General features: G+C 36.0%; 1 protein-coding gene across 2 annotated transcripts; it reads left to right on the top strand.

Annotated features, from left to right (window-relative positions):
* The first annotated feature begins 4224 nt into the window (after positions 1 to 4224).
* Positions 4225 to 20621, top strand: adrb2b (adrenoceptor beta 2, surface b). Of its 2 annotated transcripts, none has more exons than XM_030154833.1 (4): positions 4225 to 4480; positions 10490 to 10631; positions 12128 to 12419; positions 15705 to 20621. In XM_030154833.1, exons 2-4 carry the CDS (start codon positions 10493 to 10495, stop codon positions 16726 to 16728), a joined length of 1455 nt encoding a protein of 484 aa, XP_030010693.1. In that variant the 5' UTR covers positions 4225 to 4480; positions 10490 to 10492; the 3' UTR covers positions 16729 to 20621. The 2 variants fall into 2 exon arrangements, with proteins under 2 accessions (XP_030010693.1, XP_030010692.1); XM_030154832.1 differs by having other exon boundaries at positions 10487 to 10631.
* The last annotated feature ends 1670 nt before the right edge of the window (positions 20622 to 22291 follow it).

Here is a 22291-nt window from a genome sequence, read left to right as displayed (position 1 = left end):
TAACAGAGCAGTTTCCTATGCACAAAAATAGTAGCACTTTAAGTTTCAGCCACATTAGTCACATTCAGTCTTTGAGGAACCCTTGATAATGATATCTCTCATGTGTACACCTACTCATATACCCCATATTAAGTCTTTAATAACTGACACAAACAAGTAAAATGCAAAAACCAAAAGATAACGAAGAATGAACATTACAGAATGAGCTAAAATGGAACAGAATTGCAGGTAAAACTAGTATAACCTTTGCACACTGGTGATGTTTCTGGTATGAAATAGTTTTGCAACTTATGGGACTTTACAATGGGGGGTTTTAGCTTGTTCCAGCTCACAAATGGCTTCACATCTGATGTCATACATTCTTTAATCATACCTTTTTCTGCTCTTATAGGCTTTTTTTTTCTGTTTGTTTGTTTTTATTTTTTTATTTAACCTTTATTTAACCAGGTTGATCGGCATTGAGATGGGGGATCTCTTTTTCGTGGGAGACCTGGCCAAAACGGCAGCGATACAGTCACATCATTATAGTTTTACAATAATAAAAGCATTTGCAAACACAGAAAAAACATACACAATAGAAACATTTACAAACCAACAGTACTGATTCCAGAGTTTTAACGCTCTCTTTAAAATCAATCAATGGAATCAGTGATTGTAGATAAAGCTCAGACTGAAGCTTGTTCCATGCGTCAGGAGCTGAAAACCTAAATTATTTTTTTTCTAATTCAGTCCTTATCTTTGGAACAAACATTTTCAAAATGTTCATTCAATGGAGATTGTTACTGCCATGATTCCAGGTTAACAGTGAACATAAATAAGAAAGACATCTCCCTAAAATTGCCAGTGGCTTTCTTTATAAAACCTGAAAACACCAAATTAACACAGATATAAAACAATAACTGAGCAGACAACAGACAATAAAATACTTATTGACTGAAATCAAAATCCAAACTGAAATACTTGATAAAAAAAAAAAAAAAAATTAGCTAACTTACTGACCACATAAATAAATAAATCAAATGTCCATGTCATAACTGTGGTTGTGCAGGTCAGTGCTGTTCTCTACCACAGGGCTAGTTAATAGTGGTTAAATACAGCCCTCTGACTTGGAGGTATTCAGGTGGTTAAATCTGTTGTACTGGGTATATGGGCAGCAGTATGTTTTGAATTAACCCAGGAACACTGGTTCATTTAGCTCAACTCAATTAAGCTAATGGAAACAAATACATGCTGTGGGATGTAAAGCAGCTTTTTAGTTACTGCCTGTTCCTCATAATTACAAACTTGATTCAACGCTAATGCAAAGCAATTCTAACTCCATCCTCTTAATCATATAAGGCAAGAGGTACAATTCATATGAGCGCTCTCATGTTTTAGCTGCAGCCTCTCAGCATTAACCACATTAACATAAAGGTGTTTTCTGCAGACCGACCAATTTCCAGTTTCTTTGAACTCTTAACTTGCTTACTCTTAACATTGTCATCTGCCTGGAGCTATATTGGTAAAAATCAGTGATATAAAGAATCACTCCTACTGAGGAAATTGTATGAAAATCAGTGCAATTATTTGTGTTGTTTAAGAATTTGAAGAGTTAAAGGAGTGATATTTTGCTTTTTTAAATGGAATTACGCATGTTAAAACATTCCCTGTGGTCTACATAAACTGTTATTGCTATGCTTGGGCCTGAATTCTTCATTAATTCGACTCCACAGGTCCATCTTCAACCCTATTTCTGAGTAATGACACCAGAAAGGTCATTTTGAGCACTGGCCCTTTAAATGGAAATAAGCTACTTCACGGCCCACCCCCTCTAGGTTGTTGCCCATGCTTTCTGTCCCGTTCAGCCACTTGTGTTTATTAATACAACCAACAACTGAACATTTTAGGTAATCAACTTGAACTTTGGACATATTTTCAGTATGGACTACAACCGCTGCTGCTGACAATCAGTTATGGCGTACTCAGAGAATTGTTCGTCGGAAGTCTTGACCTTATTGTGCAAATGACGTGACATAACTTGTTTTTAACTTAACAAATTACACAGGAATTAAAATGGGTTGTAGAAATCCACTCAGTTTTTTGCCAAAATGAATATAAAGATAGCTTTGCAGCACCTGGAGGGTTTAAATTCAAACTTTATGGACTATTAGGGTCCAAATACACAAATAAACAAACTATGACCTCTTTAAAGCTGCAGTTTTTTGTTCTTAGCGTCACTGGGCAAAAATTCCATAATAATAATATTATATCATCATTCAAGTAGACTAGGAGGACACAAGGCTTCTCCATCTACTAACTGCATGTGTTTGGGGTTGGTGGAAAACTATCCTGTGATCCAGATTTTCAGACAGGTAGGTGGAATAAATAATTGACTGACAGCTGTAATTACAGATTACTGATCAGTAAAGAGGATGTAATTAAGCTGTCTGTCTCAGCATGGAAGCTTGGAGGTGCCGTTTCACTTTTCCATCTATTTTTATATTTTCTTTTGATTTGGATCGAGAGGAGGGAACTACAGAAAGAAGGTATACATTCTGGCATTTCCTGGTCGACATGAAAATTATCTGCATACCATTTTACCTCATAAAAGATCTTCAAGGTGAGAAACTGTTGAGAGGGAAGTGGAATGTTAACAGGCTGAAGAGGAGAAAATGACAGAAAAAGGAGATTATATTATTACAGTTGATCAAAACTGGACTATTAATGAAATAAGCTGTGGAAAATGTACTTGTTACCAGGATATATCAAAAAGATACTAACCTTAATACATGTGATTTTCTTTTCAGAGTAATAACTGCCTTAATTTGTCAGAAAATCACAAAGATACCTGATCTATATTATAAAAGCCAAGTGGCCTCTGTGTGCAGGTGTGTGTATGTGTGTCCGGGGGTTCACACAAAATCCGGAAAGAGCTGAAGGCTGCAGTTTGGCGTATTTGTGTATTTTTGGTCAAGGAAAACACTAGCAAAAACAGCAAGGACCAATATTTTGGGAGATATTAGTAATTTTGGAATACAATTGCCATACAGTCATGTTGCTATGGCCAGAATGTTTTGGCGGTGACTGCTGGACAAATGCGGTACAGCATGCACGAATACACAGCAGCATAAAAATGACTACATCTAGAACCCCACGAGTCAACACGGTAGTTCATCCAGATTTGTTGGTAAGACTCATTGTGTTAGACTAAGATAGTAAGATAGTTTGGCAGAATATGGGACCTTTAACAAAAGAGCGAAATGGAATATTCTTTATTGTCTTGGCAACATATACAAAGAATTAAAATGCCATTCTGTAAGGGTCTGGTAAATCATACTTGATGTCATTATACTTTTTTTTGCTTTTTAACTATATGTTTCCTTATTACATAACGCAAATGAATAATGTGAATGAATAATGGACCAATAATGTAAAATGCTTTGGGTGCCTTGAAAAGTGCTATAGAAATCTAATCCATTATTATTATTATTATTATTATTATTATTATTATTATTATTATTATTATTATTACAGCACTAAAGTTAAATGAAAACTAGAGACACAAGTCAAGTCTTATTCATTTAAAAACTGAACTAAAACTGAAATTAAATCCAACTTGAAATCAATAAAATAAAAGAATGTTTAACTCATCATAACTCCAATAAGTACACGTGTTTTCAAATATTTTATGGCTCATTTTATGTAATTAATAATAACTTGTGATACGTTCAACCAAAATATTCATCACATTAAATAAGTTCCCCTGTGTGGCCTTAATTCTACTATTAGGCCTGTGGGTTTTAAAGTCCATTCTCTATGTTTTTACACTCAGTTTGGGGTGGGTCAACACAGCTGTGTACTTCTATTGCACTGATCCAAACACAGTGAAACAGTCAATAAGCTTCAGGTCTATACAACTTTGAAGACTGGGTGCAACTTTCAGGTTTCACTGCTGCAGCAGCACCAGCCAAAAACAGAAGTCTGAGGTTTTATTTGGCGGCCCTAAAGTGTGAATGTGAAGCAGGGTGGTAAGACACAGGGTTCATAAAACCTTCCATGAATAAACAGAGGTAAAAAAAAATAAGACTTCCCACTGAGTGCTGTCCAGTTGTCAGTACCCTGCAGACATTCGATACACGCTCAAAGTGATTCTCTGTGTTCTGATAGGCTACTGTCCTGCTCTGATGTCATCAGGGCTGGCTTATAAAAGGGTGACAGTCTCAGCTGCTTCAAAAGGGCAAGAGTAGCTGAGAACTGAGACACTCTGTTTATACACGAGCATGTAAAGGAAGCAGAGAGAGAGAGAGAGAGAGAGAGAGAGAAAGAGAGAGAGGGAGAGCATGTTTGCTGCAGACAAATGCAGACATTTCTAACTCAGCAAAAGGGGAAGAGAGTCCAAAAGCTGCTGACAAACACATTATAATGAGACTTCATGTTGTGGATTTAAAAGCATCTGGAATATCTGATCACTGGATTGAAAAGCACAAGACGAAGCCTACAGGTAGGAAAACTAACTGCACTTTATAGTTTGCAACAAAACCATATGTTTAATGCATATTTGATGAGAGAGATGTGGCTTTGTTATAATTAGATGTTCATGCTTTCTTATGCATTTCACTATTATCAAAGAATAAAATTAGTGCATTACATGCTTCATAAATATACAGAGTTTTGTGTTTTTCTGTGGCTGATGTGGTCATATTCAGCTGAATGGTTTACCACTGATGCACTGTATAACCATAATTAAATAGACCAGATTTTATTTTTGTCAAAACACTCACATATGTTTGAACTCACTGTTTACTTTCCTTTCTTTCTCCAACCATCAGCCATAGGAGAAACGCTCATAACTGTATAACGAATAATATCAGTGTGAGGCTGTTTCTCAGACTCAGTCAATTCAAATAAGCTTTCATTTCTAACACGTACCAGTTTAGTTTATCATTTCTAATGTTTTATAGCTCATTTAATGTGGTATGAGTGTTTTTACAAATAGCCATAAACTAAGGAACGTATTTCTTCCACTGCAGCTTTGTCTTTTGTCATATGTTTATTCAACTAAACACTGCAGAGGCTGCTTGTTTGGCGTGCATGTGCATTATTGTGTTTGCGCATGCATTTGTGAATGTGTGTTTGTCTGTGTGCATGGGCAGTTGTGTGGATTTTTCTGCACTGAGGTGTTCAGTATCGTTATTACCCTCCCTTTTGCCTAAATATTAGGATATTTATGTCTCTGTAAATCTTTTGTGTTTGGTTGTTGGCCACAGATAGCCAGTCAAGTTTTTTTTTTTGTGAGGTTAAGGCGTTCAGCAGCTCAGACAGGGAGAGGAAGCAGAGACCATTTTACAGCTGGACTTTATGTGTTAGTGCAGGTAGTCGCTTTGATTACTGATTAATGGGTGCAGTCACCAGGTACAGCACCATTAAAAAAATCATTGGCCTCAGTGGAAAACTCTAAACTACATTTAGCTTTGTCTTATGTCTTCAGTACAAACTGTTAGATTACTGGTGTAGGTTTTGTTCGTACATTGGAAAACATGTATATATGTACTTCTTCAGCATCACACACTTCATTTCAGGCATTCTGGTGAATTCTTATGCATCAGTGTCTGCATTTTGTGTAGGATATCAAGTAAGACATTTTTATTTATTTAAAGGAAAACAGTGAATTCAATTAAAATTTGCACATGAGACCTATTCACTTAAATAATTCTAATCAAACTAAATTTTGCTGTTTCTTCAAACTTTCTGCACATTGTCTTGTGTTTTAGGATATACTGTAGCTGAAAACTAAACCTATAACACATTTTTACCACGACTGATTAACTCACAAAGACTTAAATAAAAGCATCTGGTGATTGAAAATGTTAAATTACTTCTGAACCATTAATCTCACTTGTAAATAATTCAGGTAAATTGCAGTTTCTTGGCTTTTCAGCAGCATCAGATGTGATCCATTTGGACATGTAGAGTCTCCATAGTGAATGTGGAAACACCATCATCTTCTGAAACATTGATTCACCATTAAAAACCATGGACTGTGGTTGTAAAATACAATGATATATTTGGATGAAAAAGCCACTTTCTCTTAATTTTGCTCAGTTTTGATAAAATAACCTTGGAATCAACTCTGAACATTTGCATGATCCGTACATTAAACATAGGAAAATAACTGATTTTCACTGAAAATGAAAAATACAATAGGTCTGTAAGGGTTAAAACAGTGTTTAAATCTTCTAGAGAATGAGCAGATTCGGCATTCATCTGAGCTCCTATTCATACTTTTTAATTTTAGAAATAAAAAAGAACTACTGTCAGAGACATACACCCACCTAATAGTCAATGTATTTGCCTCTAAGTTATATTATAGGATTTTTTTCAATAAAAGAAAAATATCAAGGGGGGACATATGCCCTGGATCTCCCCTGAACTCTATGCCTATGTGCAGACTGTGCCTTGTTTCACTTATACAAAATTGAAGCTGCTTTATGCTTCAGTAATGAAAGATTGATTTTCTTAAATGAGTCCGCAGTTAAACTTTCCAAGAAATCCATCATTTGTTCAACACTTTGACACTTCTATAATCTCCAACTGTACATATATTGAGTTGGAGACTTCTTTAAAAATCAAGACAAATTGCCACAGTAATTGTTGCCGTGGCCGCAGACAGTTTATGCAATAGACAGCCTGCCAAGACCCCTTGCAATGTAAAAACTCTGTAAGGCTTTGTTAACTAAGAACAGCAATTTCTTCCACCTGCAAAATGACTGTTATAAAAAATAGTCTTGTCATGGTCCACCCTGATGTTTTGAATTAAGTCCCAAAATTTAACACTTTGCTCATTGACTGCAGGAGAGCTGGGTAAACACTTCATGAATAAATGCACCTCTTCACAGTTGGCTTTAATATGTGTTTGCGCATGTTTGGATTGTGTTGGAATAAGGCCAGTGCGCATAGAAATACAAGTGTATGTGCATACAGATGAGTTTGTGAGGCATTAAAAAACATTAGCTGTACACGCTGCTCCCTTTGAAGGAACCATTTAAGAAAACCACTAATACACCTGAACCAGCGGAGTGTTCAGAAAGAAAAAGAGGAGAATGAGGCACACAGTATAAATAATTAATGCTTCTAAAGTGCTTGGCTCTCCCCTGAGTATAAAGGTGAACAGTGATAAACAAGAGTCACCAGGTCAATTAGAGACATTCTTGGATTTATGCTGAAACTGCACTTTCCATCCAAAGAAAGGTAACACTAAATGAATAAATAAAAAAATAAATATGAGCCTAATGTATCATCTATGTCAAACTGTGCTGAAAGACTAATTTTACAATGTATTGGATCCATAAATACATTCATGTTACATACGCTACTCACAAGATTACAATGCATTAAGGTACTGTACAGTAAGACTCTATAGTCTCTGATGGATCACCACCTCTTCAGAGGCAAATGGTGCTGTTGTAAACACAACGACATATGCCGCTGCAAGTATAACTGTAAATCTTCACACTACTCCAGCCTCAACCTGCAGTCTATGAATTTTCATATCCAGGAGGGTTTTATAATCACCATCCCTCATGAAAAAGATGTATTACCATTGTTTTTCCACGCTGACAAGCCAAATATAGAAAGAAATAACAGGGGAATAATCGAAGATGAAGCTGAGATTGCACTGAAAAACACAATGGAGCACAAACACAAAAAGAAAGTTAGTTAAAATAAATACAGCCAAACAGATCAAGAAAAAAAAACAATACAGATTTCAGATGGTTAATAGGAAAGTTTTTTTTTACTGTTGGAAGCTTTCCGTCTTATAATCAGGACTATTTTTTTCATGATATGAAGCGTAATGGTCAGATTGTTTAGACCAGGAGTGTCAAACTCATGTTCTTTCAGGGGCCACATTCAGCCCAATTTGACCTCCAGTGGGCCGGACCAGTAAAATAATAGCATAATAACCTATAAATAATGACAACTCCAAATTTTTTAGTCCAAAAAATAACATTAAATGATGAAACTATTTTTATTTTACACACAATCCAAAATAAAAAAAGATGTGATTAACCTGAAAAAAACTGAAATTTCTGAAGAAAAACAAATACAATTTGATCAATATTATGCCTCAACTTATGATTTGTACATGTGCATTACAGATCAGATCTACCAAGGCACAAAAAAGGCAGAATAATGTTAAAATTGCACTCATTTTTCTTTAGGTATTTGAGGTTGTTTATATTTGTTCAGGTTATTGACATTTTATTGTTAAAGGATATCAGAATTTAATGTTCTTTGAAATACATTGGTGTTGCCATTATTTATAGGCATAATGCCATATTATTTTTCTCACATTAAACCAAGAAGATAATTTGGAGTCATTATTTCTAGGTTATTACGCTATTATTTTTGAGTTTGATGCCTTTGACTGTTAATATCTTCCGGGTAATTTTTGCATTTTGCGCTTTGTAGATTCATCTCACGGGCCAGATTGGAACCTTTGGCGGGCCGATTTTGGGCCCTGGGCCGCATGTTTGACACCTGTGGTTTAGACTAACCTCCCTGAGCTGCCAAACAGGCCTGTGCAACCATACCTCTATGACAGAATGGTCAATGTCTTAACTCAGGTTCCACCATTTTTGGGGTCAAAAAGTCTGCATGTAGGCTGCTGCTGAATATCTACATCATGTTACTGGACTAAAATGTTCTGTCACATGATACCAACAGAAACACAGAGCCAAAGTGCAAATCTGAGAAAAAAAAAAAAAATGTTTTGGCATTGCTGCTACTGTAAGTGGCAAGAACAAACCACTGATAAAGTAAAGCACTTGTCTGGTCACAGTACAGGGAGGGCGGGGCTTATAGTTAATTGCTGGGCCATTCCATCCTTGGTTCTTTCTTACCTTTGTTGGTATGTACTTGTTGTTGTTTACTATGTTAGTATGTGTCACTTGTTTGGTTTGTTGGTAACTGTGATTATTGTTGAATATGTTGTATTATAAGCTATGCAGACTATCTGTTATTTATATTTACTATCTCTATATTTACTATCTGTTATTTATATTTTTAGGACTCTAAATACATGTTACTATATCATTAAGGAAGCAAAAGTAATGTGTTATGTTATATAAATATGAGATGGAGGTGGGATTTAATAAGTTTTCTTCTTCCCACTCCTTTTTTGAGCAGTCCATGTTGAATTTATTTTATTACTAGTGTACATGGCAATTGCTATTTCATCTTGATCACCTTTATTTATTAATGTATGTGCTCTGATATTTGTTCCTTGTACACAAAAAATGTTCATTTTTTTTCTTTTGCTCAAAACAAATAAAAGAATGAAATGAAATGAATGAATGTTCTTATTTAATCACTATTCTTCATATGATAAGAAAATGTCTTGATTCTAAGGTACTAAGTTTCCAACACTGGCCCATTGTTAGAAAATTTCACTCCTACATTCCTACATGTGTGAGGTGAAAATCACACCTATAATTAAGTTGTAAATAAACACATTTAACCCCAGAGATAAAGACTGAGCGCAGCTTGGAACACTAATCAGGATGCCTGTGCAGCTTGATAAATCCGTGATAACCTCAACGCAGCTACGTGTTCCCCAGTGACAAAGCACAAGTGCGTATCTCAGTACGATTAGCCAGACCCAAATCCCCCTCTGGTGACCTCTGATCTTTAGGTAAACACAATTTTGCATGAAAACCCTGCTTTGGTTTGGGCCCAATTAAAAGTGCCTTGAGAGGGGATTATGTGTTAATATCCAAACTTTTATTGCATGGCTCAGAATGATTTCATGTGTGTTTTTAATTAAAGGTACATGCTGAAATGTTTTTATTACATGCATAGACATATGATGCACACACTGGTACAACCATATGCAGTTCAGTGGGTGTAGTAACACCCTCTGTGACCTGCAGCCACCCTTCCTCTCTCACTATATTTAACGCCTGCAGTAATCAGTACCACTGCCTGCAGCCATTTATTGTGATTGTACCACCATTTTCTGAAAAGAAAAAAGAAAAACTGCTACTTTTCAAGACTGATCAAAGCCACATTTTCTATAAAAAAAAAGCAGAAAAAGACATGGTCCACCATTACATAGCCCTCTGTATCTAAAAGTGGTGATTAGACCCAAATGACTAACACTGAGGAGCAAAGAGAAGATAAGAACCTAAACTACACCCAACACCAAGATAATCTTATCAGTGAGGCTGCAAGTAACTATTACTTTCTCTGCAGATTATTCTGTTGAATCTTAGTTTTTGATCTAAAAAAATTTTCAGAATAAGAAAAAAGATCATTATGGTGTCCACATATGTCTTGTTTAATCCACAATGCAAAGATATTTAGTGCATGTATGGATCAAAATAAATAAAACAAAGCATCTCCTACAAATGATGTTTTCCCCATTAAAGTACTCACAAACTACCAGCGAGACTCGTTTTAAGGACTGCTATGTGTGTATTAATTGGTTTTGTTCTTTGTGTTGTGACAGTTGATCATGGACCCTAAAAACCAGTCAGAGCACATCAACTCATCCCTGCGTTATGAGTTGGCAGGGAGGTCCACGGAGTATAGCGATGCAGAAATGGTGCTGTTGGGTGTTTTAATGGCCATTCTGGTTCTGGCCATAGTTTTTGGTGAGTAACTACCCTTTATTCTGATAGACTGATGAATGGGGATGAACTAAAGTGAAATGTTCCTATTCAGTTATTTAATGCAGTGTTGCAAAACACATTTATCTGACACCTTTGGTTACTTCTCAGATCACAGTTTTTCATCCCCACTTTCATTCAGCTTGCTACAATTACAACAATCATGAGTTCATTTTGAACATTTAGGATAAACTGACTGATGAACCAATCCTTAACAGGGCTGAGTTTAAGATTCTCCCCATTCTTAAACTACATAAACACTTGGATGGACTAGATGAAAACGTTACAAAGCTGAAAACAGGGCTGTTTTTCCCAGCTCGTGAAAAGTTGTCTTTTTATAATGTGCTTCTCAGAGGATGGAGACGCTTCTACATAAGATAATCTTATAGGTGTAGATTAAGCTACCAACAGTATATAAAGTAGGTGAAATAATCTTAACCTTAAACATCTACAGCAATAAATGAAATAATCCTGGAGGATTCTGTTGGGTTTCTGTAAATTGGCTTAAGACTCTGGTTTGAACCAGCCATAAATGTAAAGTGTCATGAGAAAAACTTCTGTTATGATGTAACACTGTATAGGTACAATTTGATTGAACAAAATGCATTATATATAATACAGGTCTACAGTATTTATTTATTTATTTGTTTGTTTGTTTGTTTGTTTGTTTGTTTGTTTGTTTGTTTCCCAGAAATTAAATATGTTAAATCTTATATACTTTAATAAGATGACCCGGAAAACATAACAATTGTAAGATAAGAAATAATGTTATAGTATATGTTCATTTATGTACATTTACAGAATATATTTATAAATCTTCCACTAGATAGAAACTTGTAGCTTGGAGACAAACATTCCCATTGAATAAAAGCTATTCTTTCATTAATTCTAAGAATGTCACATTTTGACCCAAGACTGTATCTTGGAAACAACAGCCAAACAGCATTCTTTATTTAATTTTTTTTTTATCTATTAGAGACCCAAACTTGGTACTGCTTCACTTCTTTCATTGTGGAGGCCTTTTACTTGTAGACCAGTGTAATAGTAAAAAAAATACTGCTGGGGATCATCTTCCTGCATAATGAGGATTTTGACTTTTCATACTATTCTAAGTTTTACTCCCAATGCTTGCATACTTTCACTGAAATGAGGTGTTGAATGTCTAACTTTCAGTTGTCATAGCGTATGTTCACAGTGTAGTATTAGCACTTGTTCTGAATGTGAATCCTCCCTCCACTTCCACCGGTTATTATCTAAAACCTGACCTCCACTATGTTTCAGCTATCCCTCTGAATAAAAAATGAGATAAAATTTGCACAACCTGTGAGCTCCCAAGGAGATGTTTATTCACCACATCTCCTTGGGAGCTGACAGGTTGTGTGGCTCTTCTCATCTTTTATTCACTGCTCTTTTGGGTCCTGCACACCTTTTAGTAACTGGATGTGCCTGTCATTACCTCTTTCAACTATCCTTCTGACCAGGTAACGTGCTGGTGATCACTGCCATCCTGCGGTTCCAGCGGCTCCAGACCGTCACTAACCTCTTCATTGCCTCCCTGGCCGTAGCCGACCTCATCATGGGCGTGGCCGTTGTCCCCTTTGGCTCCAGCTACATACTGCTGGGAACCTGGCATTTTGGAAATTTCATGTGTGAGTTCTGGACTGCTACAGACGTGCTGTGTGTGACAGCAAGCATCGAAACACTGTGTGTGATTGCTCTGGATCGCTACCTCGCCATTACCTCACCACTCCGTTACCCAAGTCTACTCACCAGGTACGACAGAAACATTTGAATAAATGGGCCAAAAGATGTAACATTACTTATATTTATTCACATGGATCTACTTATATTTTATTATTACCCCGCCCCCCAATGAAGAGGCAAGGGGTATTGTTTTGGGTTCAGTTTGTTTGTTTGTTTGTTTGTTTGTTAACACTCTAGCAGCAAAATTATTGGTTGAATTCATACCAAATTGGGTTTATAGATTGCCAGTGACCCAAAATAGATTTGATTACATTTTGGGAACAGTAAGTCAAAGTTAATTTCTTTTTATAAATAAAAAATAATAATAATAAAAAAGGTCCCATTTACTTATAATTGGCAAAATTTCAAATGTCTGTAGCAGAAAATTCATTGATTGACTTCATACCAAATTTGGTTTATAGATTGCCAGTGACTCAGAATAGATGTCACGACATTTTGGGAGACGTAGGTCAAACTTTCAATTTTTTATGAATTTTTAAAATCTTTTTTCTTCTCCCATTAACTTATAATGGGCAAAATTTCAAATGTCTATAAAAACATCAATTTTGTTTCAGTTTACTTGAAACTTGGCACATATATAGAAGCAATTGATATGCTGATATCAGCACATGCATAGAAACGATGACATCAGCTGGATTGATGCCAAAATAAGCTACAATATGTGCGAGGGGCGGGCCTGTTTTGCCTGGCACCACTTGTTAATATTTATTTATTTATTTATTTATTTATTATTATTATTATTATTATTATTATTATTATTATTATTATTATTATTATTATATATTTAGTTATATTTACATCCAGACTGAGTTATTTAGAAAATAAGTTGCTTGATCTCAAGCCACAGGGGGCATTTTACATGACAACATGGTAGTAGTCTGTAATAATTTGGTGATAAAGACAAAAAAAATAGTACCACATGAAATTACCAAAGTAATTACCAGGTAATAACTTGCTAACACTTGCAGCTGGTGCTAAAAAAGGAAGGTGCAAGAGAATATGAACAGACTGCTTATAAATTTGTGGGTAGAGCCAGATTTTTAATGTTTCAATCAGCTGATAATGGTTGTGTTGACACGTCATGTCTTTGACTGTAATGTTTGACTCATCTCCTCATGCAATTTAATGCTCTGTGAACAAACACATAGAAGGTACACATACTTGACAGGATGCAAACCCTAGTCTCCCAGATGGTGAACCTGCAAGATGAATATTCAGCCATAGAGGAACTGTCAAAAAAAGGGGCCTACATTACAGTTTTGCTGAATATCCATGACTATGACTTCATACTCATCCTAGAGTCCATGTGTAAAACACAGAGGTGGATGTGACTAAACAGAGGTGTGACAGACTGAACATCTGTGACATTTGAGGCAGAACAATCAACTGCTTTCTGTTCATTCTGGAGTTCTGAAAGAGTGAAAAACATGCGATCATATAAGAAAATAGAAAATAACAGCTATTTTAATTGGAAGTGGCTTTAATCCTCCAGTGAATGCACAGTCTCAAGTCACCTGCCCACCACAAACTGTAGGTGCCATGTACACAGTCATTTATCCAGTAAATATACTCAAACAGAAATTAACTAATACAGTAAAAAAAAACAACTGAAATTAATGTTGGCCTGAACCACAGGACAAAGAACGTTTGTTATGTCATAAGAACTTCTGCATGTTTTTTATTTCAGAGCAGCCAAAAACAACTTGTAATACTGCAAAAACACATTTTAATATTTAAGGCAAACTGGTAAAATTTTGTCAACAGCACAGTAACTAGCTAGAAATAAAATACCTACATTAGATTAAAAAACATATCTATTTAATGTTGTGGCTTGTTACCAGGAAACACTTATGGTTGCATGATCTGTGTAATGGTAACCAGCCAGGACTGCAGAAGGCACAGCTGATTGTTCCTGTTTATTTTTATGATAACATTAGATTAAAACAAACATTAAAAGATAAGCATTAATGAGCACTTCGAACACACACAAGAGAACCAATCAGATTCTGGATCTTTGTAGAAAATGAGGACCTTTTGCCAAATGTATCTATTAAATGTTTAACGTTTGTTTAACGTAATGTTTATCCTTTAACTTTTAAACCTGACGTGTCACCGCTGACACACCCTGCACATATGCACTTTGGATGGCTGTCACTCTTTCACTGTTTGTGTAATTGGAAAAATTCCAGCGGTCTCTGAAACCTGAGACGTTGCGCTTTGCAGGCTTTATTGGGTCATTATGGTAATTTTATTCATGCTTGTTCTAGAAGCTGGACAAGAAGTCAATTTAGCAGAATTATAACATGCAGTAAATTGTAAATGACTGCTAGATTTTTGAAGTTCTAAGTGCTCTAGAAAAATGGGTAAAAGGACTCACTCACAACCTATTTTCTAACCTCTTTATAGTCAAAATAAGAAAAAAATGTCCACGCAGACCATTTTAGGCTTAGGGTTTAAAGGGTTGACAAGTGGTGCCAGGCACAACAAACCCCGCCCCTTGCATGTATTGTCGCTTATTTTGGTATGGATCCAGCTGATGTCATCATGTCTATGCATGTGCTGATGTCAGCATATCAATTGCCTCTATATATGTGTCAAGTTTGAAGTAAATTGAAACAAAATTGATGTTTTTATAGACATTTGAAATTTCGCCCATTATAAGTAAATGGGAGAAGAAAAAATATTTTAAAAATTGATGAAAAAAAAAAAAAAGAACTTTGACCTACTTTTCTCAAAATGTAACCACATCTATTCTGGGTCACTGGCAACCTAAAAACCCAATTTGTTATGAATTCTACCCATATAGTTTTGCTGCTACAGATGTGTGAAATTTTGCCCATTATAAGTAAATGGGGGAAAAAAAAGATTTAAAAAAAAAAAAAAAAAAATCACAACAAATTTTAACTTTGACCTACTTTTACCAAAATATGATGACATCTATTTTGGGTCACTGGCAATCTATAAAGCCAATTTGGTATGAATTCAACCGACAGTTTTGCTGCTAGAGTGTCAACAAACTTAGAAACAAACAAACCAGGCCAAAGACAATACCCCTTGCCTCCCCTTTGGTGAGCGGAATAAACACTCTAGCACTGGTTCTTTTAATGTGACTTTAAGGAAGTCAGACTTTGCAGAGTGGAAATGCAGTGAAATTACACTAAATAGGATCGTTTTTTGAATACAGGGAGTACCTATAACAGCAATGTAGTATTTAAACAATCCAGTATTTCATCCACATCTGTGTTTTTATCGACCAATTTTCAACGCTTGTCTCTTGTGTCATGTTGCTAACAGGGGTCGGGCCTTCGCTGTAGTCCTTGGGGTTTGGGTGGTGGCCTGCCTAATCTCCTTCCTCCCCATCCATCTGAAGCTGTGGGTGTCAGGAGATTCTGAGGCTCTCCGGTGCTTGAAGGACCAGACCTGCTGCGATTTCAACACCAACGCCGCCTACGCAGTGTCCTCATCTATTGTGTCATTTTACCTGCCCCTAGTGGTGATGATTTTCCTGTACACTCGGGTGTTTCAGGAGGCTCAAAAGCAGCTGGAGAAGATCAGGGGTAGGGAGAGGCACTTTTATAACTTGCATTACACTGCACAGATGGCTTATCCAGATGATAGCCCCTCGATGAATAAACTTAGAACAGGAGCCGAGGTGGGAGAAGAAGCATCAGATGATAACCTAAACATGCAGAAAACAGGAGGCGTAGACACTGGAAAACAAGAAGATGGAAAAGAGGGCAGAGCCAGGACAGAAAAAGGGGAAGGAAAACACTCTGCCACTAAGCGTCTTAAGTTTTGTCTTAAGGAGCACAAGGCTGTGAAAACTCTTGGGATCATCATGGGGACGTTTACACTGTGCTGGTTACCGTTCTTCATCCTCAACATCTTGATGACCTTCCTTGACCTGGGTGACGTCAAGCTACCCTTCAGACTCCTCAACTGGCTCGGATACTCCAACTCAGCCTTCAATCCGCTCATCTACTGCCGCAGCCCGGATTTCAGGCACGCCTTTCAGGAAATACTCTGTCTGAGGAGCAGGGGAGGCAGCTGGAGGGGGAAGCGAGCATGGGGCTGTTGCAGAGACACTTTCTCAAAGCCCCCGTGCAGGACCAATGGGAATTTAGACCCAAATCGTGTTAAGGGGCTGCAGCAGAGAATAGGATGGAAGGGCAGCTTGGAGAGCTCGATCAGAGGCAGCTCACCCAGTCTGGCTCCTACCAGTCAGGGTTTAGACGTAGCTCCAGGCTCCTTGATGAACCACCAGGCTAACAGCTCTGCTAATGGAAGCTGTAAAGAAAGTCTGGCTTCTATTGTTTGACCAGTTTTAATTTAAGGATTTACACTGTGTTTACATGGTTCAGTCCTGCAAAACTCCTGAAAACCAGTTTGGTGTTCGATGAAGTTCACAATGTTTGCATTTGTGTGATAATATCACAGCGTCCTTAAGACTTCATAGTGTTAGCTTTTTTTTAAGTGTCATTTATTTTTCTTCTTTTTTCAATTTTTTTTCCTTACATGTGACTGTCTATGTTTTTGCCTGTTTTTCTTCCAGTTTTTGATATAATGTATTCCTCAAAAGGACTTACAGTGTTGGTTACAAGGTTACTTTTGATATGTAATAGGTTAAAGATTACCAGTTTCCCTTGGATTTAATTACATTTGACTATGAGTAGTGCTACACCAATTTCTATTTCCATTTTCACTGGAGTATTGACCTTTATTTTAATGTCGGTCATATCCTCATAAAGAGTGACATTACTGGTATTAGCAGGCAAGCAAAAGATTTGCATTGAACCATTTTATTTGACTGAAACTAAAAGGAGCAATTGTAAGTTTTTTTTCTCAAAGATATCATTTAGCCTTGGGTCTTGGGTGGATCTGTGCAGGAAAAGACCCTCAGAACAAATTGTTTCAAAAGGATCAATCAAGCAAAATGTGCTTGGCAGGTTGACCAAATAATCAGGACTGAAATGCAGCTGAATCAGGTCTGAGGTCATTTCTTCTATAGCCTGATTATCAATGACTGTGGCTCTTCATCAGGAAATGAGAAACTCTGTAATCAAAAAACACAATGGTCTCTCTTTAAGAGATCATTTGGGAACAGTAATTGGGCTATCACCAGCTGGGCACCGTTGCATAAAGGAGATTTAAGTGACTGAAAGATCCAGTATTTTTAGCGGAAACACTTGAAATACAGATACAATCCTTCTTTACCATAAATGTTGCCATATTTCTTACTCTATAGATTTAATCAAATTTTAAATAAATAAATAAATCATCATCAGCCTTATAAAAAAGAATATATCAAACATGTATCCCCTTTAAATGTATTTTAATTAGATTTCTTTCAACTGGTTTACTAATTACATTTACATATAAGTTGTATATTACTTAAATAACACTTTCGCCTGTATCTTAAGACTCCTCAACACTGGTAAGGTATAAAAATTCGACAGACAACTATAGATTTTCAAAATACTGCAAAATATCATATTTAGGAACAGATCAGTTACAAACACTGACAGTGTGTTTGAAATACATTGGCTTCAACTGCATCAACGAAGCAAAGTAAACATTATGATCTTAACCAAGTTGGTACTGACAGCATGCCTAATGTATCAGGATGTGAGATGTTTCTGATTTTGTCTAAATCCTGTTTATACAAAGTATAACAATGCCATTACAGTGGACTACTTGCTTTAAATAAATGACAAAAATACCTGATTTATTTCACGACAACTGTGTCAGTTAGGAGATAAATGAAATCGTTTTAATGACTGTTGGATAATTAAACACCAAGAAATATATTAAAATGTCAAATATTTGGTTATGCATTCCAAAATGATTTTTACTCAGTCAAACAGCAGTCAAGCAGGAAAAAAGAGAAAGTTACTGTTGTTTAGAAATCTGGACAAATGGCCCTTGGCAGGAAGGCTGTGGTTATAAATTCACACACACTGTGTATCTTCTCGCCACACTAGGTTATCTTAAACAGACCGACAGTGAGATTAACAGATCACAGTGATAAGTGACCTTAAAGGTCAAAGGTCTTCAAGGGTTAAAGGTCAATAGATTGCAATAGAACAGAAAGATAGAATAGAAAAATATACTGATGCAATCCTTAAATGAATCAACAAATTCTTTGAAAATGAAAGAATACAATAAATTTCTCAATACTTTAAAAATGGTCCTGTCCTACTGTGAGAAACGTAAATCCTAAACGTACAACATGTAACGTCTGTGAGGAAATGCACGCACATTCATGTTTCAACAGATCATGATATTCTATCTAAAATGAGCACTACTCACTGATTTCATTGTAGAGGACCTGGGTCAGATTTTCCTGTGAAAACCTCGGGATTATTTTTCAGGCTCGCTTTTGAGTATTTCAGTGCTTCTCCTCTGCTCTTCAACAACTCTAGTTAGATACTGTTTGCTTTGTTAACTTGGAAATGAGCTCAGTAACATCATCTGACTTCCAGCACAGCACAGACTCCAACACAAACTTTCACAAATGTTACACATTGTACTTTTAAAACCTATTAAAATGTGTTTTGTTTTGTTTTTTTAGAATAAAAGATTGCTTTTTTTTTTTTTTTTTCTTTTTCAAACAACCTACCACCACAGCTTTGCAAAACTAAACAGATTTGTTTTTTTCATATGCATTGTTGAATATCTCTAGTCCTGTGTCTTGGTGAAAGGCCTCTTCAGCAGAACTGTGACAGTCATACCCTGCAACACTCAGTGGCATACAGTGCACCTCAGGCCATCTCAGTCAGTCTTTATTTTATTAACCCAAAGGGCAGGAAGTATATTAGCAGAGATGTATTTGTACATTATCAGTGCTAATATCTTTTTCTGCTAGTATCAGATGAACAAGCCACACATCCAGAGTCGAGGAGGTTCTGCATAGTTAGCCCTGCAGCTACAAGTCTTATTCAAAACAAAGGGTCTCATTTGAGGATGACTTCCAATAACCTCCTGAGATCAGCAACAGTCCGCCTGTTATTCATTCCACCCTGATGATCCTCATAACTGGTCCAAAACCATTTACTGATGTAAATTTGTACATCCGATAAACATCTGCGACCCAAACTTATGACTCTCATAACTGCTCTTTCCACCTTTGTGTTCATTTTTGTGTATTAGTCGTAGTTATTTTCCAGTCTTTCTCCAAACATCACCCAGTCTTTTCTTTTATCCTGTCGGGTTTTGCTCTTTTACACTGAGCTCACTGTGATCTGTCACAGAGTGTGGTGAGTTCTCATGTAGCGGGATCTGTTTGCATTAAGTTATCTGTAATAACATAACAAATATATTACAGATATTTCAAGGTCAGAATCGTGGATGGATCAAATGATTGTTAAGAAGGTTTCACATTATTATTGATTAAATTCTAAATAAAGACGTTGATATTGTTGGTCACATATCGTCTCTATATAAATCTTACGAGATATTCCAGGTATGTTAGTGGATACAAACAAAAAGTTACCTCGCCTGTTAATATATATAATTATTTAATGTGTGTCAAAATACCTTAAGCAAGCCAATGAAATTAAATTAATTTGATATTATGTACTGTAAATGTGATCTGTGCCTGACTATATGTATGTTTTGTGTGCATGTGATGTAATTATTGCCTTTTTGTGCTTTGTAAAGTCTGAGACATGCCATTGAATGCTTCTTTACTGTAATGTGTATGAGACTAACAAACAAAAGTATTATTGTCAAACTGCCTGTTTAATTCACCAGATGGGTAATATTTACTACACTGGGGTATGATGTATTCAATAGTTTCTATGTAGAAAATAGTAGAATGACTTTCTGATAATTGTTTAAACCTTGCGGCACTGTTTGCACTGTCCTGTGTGAGAAATATGATTCTTCGGGTTTTTACCAAAGCTTGTGTTAATGTGCATTTTGTACTGAGTCTGTTAATGCATGTGGATGTATGTTATATATGGGGTTAAGTTGCACTAGAAAGATAACTAGACTTAATAGTTTCTGTTCTATTTGTGTCTGTGTTAGGATACCTAGACAAGTGTCAAATGTATTTGGTTGAAACATGTTTTCAAAGTTGCAGTTTTAAACCAGAACAAGGAATTTTCTACCTCTGTCTGTGTCAAATGAATGTCATCTCATTTCTGTAAATATTTATTCTTAAGATGTTGGATATTGTATGTTTGAGAGTAAAAAAAAAACTTGATAAAACGTTGTATATGCTTCAATTTGTTGCTTTAATTTGTGTGTATGTAGTAAAACCCATAGAGACTACAGATAAGAGATTCAGATTTGATATTCAGTTCCAGAAACCAAAAAGGTTCTAATTTATTTGCATAGCAAACAGAGACAATCATTACACTTTAACCCATAAAGACCCAAACAGCCACTGGGGATCAAAATCTACTAATCTGAAATGTTTAATGCTTGTTAATCCACTAATCCTATCAATCCATGTAAATAATTGGGGTAAAATACAGTTTATCATCTTTTCATGATCATCAGATATGACCCATTTGGACGTTCAGAGGCTCCGTAGTGAACATGGAAACACCGTCATCTTCTACAACAGTGATTCACCAGTAAAACCCATGGAGTTGGATAAATGACAATGGATGGAGACACTTGTTTTTATGTTCAGTTGTTGTTATATTTACTGAAAAAGTCAGTTTTTCTTCAGTTTTCTCTGTTTTGATATAATAACCGTCAACTTTATTCTGACCTTTTATGAACATCTATGTGATCTGTACATTACATATAAGAAAATACATTATTTTAACAGAAAAAAATGTAAAAAAAAAAAAAAAAAACAGCTGATAATATTATAGGTCATGGTGATAAATCACTTGGGGGAAAAAAATCTTGGGAAAAATTTATTTTTGGAACTGCTGCAAAAGTCACACTGGGTCTTTATGGGTTAAAGGTGTTCTATGTAGTATTGATTCCAAAGCAAGGAGAAGTCCAGAACACTCGTATGAGTACCAAAACCACCAACTAAACAACCCCATGTATCCACAGACTGTATCACTCACTGAATAAAATCTAAAACTCATTGTTTACACAAATCTATATTATATCATCAAGTTTCCCTCTTCAAACTGAAAACTGACAGTCGGCCAAAACAACACTGTCTTTAATTTTCACATGTGGCATCAGCTGATAGTTTACATTAATGCTCTGTTGGCTTAGCTCTGATTTTAGACAGAAAACAGCCACGGTAAAACCACGAATCCATCTTTTTTCTGTACAGTTTGTGTTGTCACAGTTTAGTCTGAACTGTGGATCAACAAATGATGAACTTAGCAAAGGTAATAACGTCACATAATAACTTTACACCTTCATAAGCCTCATAATCAAACTCACCTGTGGAGAAGAAATGCTGTGTGTTCATATTTTCATTTAGAGTTGGGTCCAGTGCTGAAAACAACAACAGTGGTTATAGCTTTTATCCCTTTTTTGTCACTTTCTTTGACTTAAAAAGCTGTTTCTTGGTGGTTTTTCCACCCCATCTGGTCACTTTCTGATGGTTTGGTCAAAGGCCCCATGGTGTTAGCTTTCCTCATCATAGGAGACCGGCAGAATGACTCACTACTCCCTCTAGTGGTCACATAAATATATCGGAATGTCAATGTGAATAGATACAGTTCTCTTCACTCCCAATACAATAATATCGAATAACTCATAATTCTAAATGCACTAGCGCTAATTTTAAGGTGATTTTATAATATCTGAAAGTAGAAAAACAACATGCTGACTTTGTGAATATTTCATTTAAATACCTTTAACAGATGTCCCTCACTCGATCAATACAGACACTGTGCTGTATGTTAAACAGAATAAGCAATTCCTCTCATTTTAATAATGCCAACTTTTGCAAAGCA

The sequence above is a fragment of the Sphaeramia orbicularis genome, chromosome 14 (genome assembly GCF_902148855.1).
Source record: "Sphaeramia orbicularis chromosome 14, fSphaOr1.1, whole genome shotgun sequence".
Taxonomy (NCBI): domain Eukaryota; kingdom Metazoa; phylum Chordata; class Actinopteri; order Kurtiformes; family Apogonidae; genus Sphaeramia; species Sphaeramia orbicularis.
The sequence above is the reverse complement of the archived record's forward strand: the minus strand, read 5'-3'. Positions and strand labels throughout refer to the sequence as shown.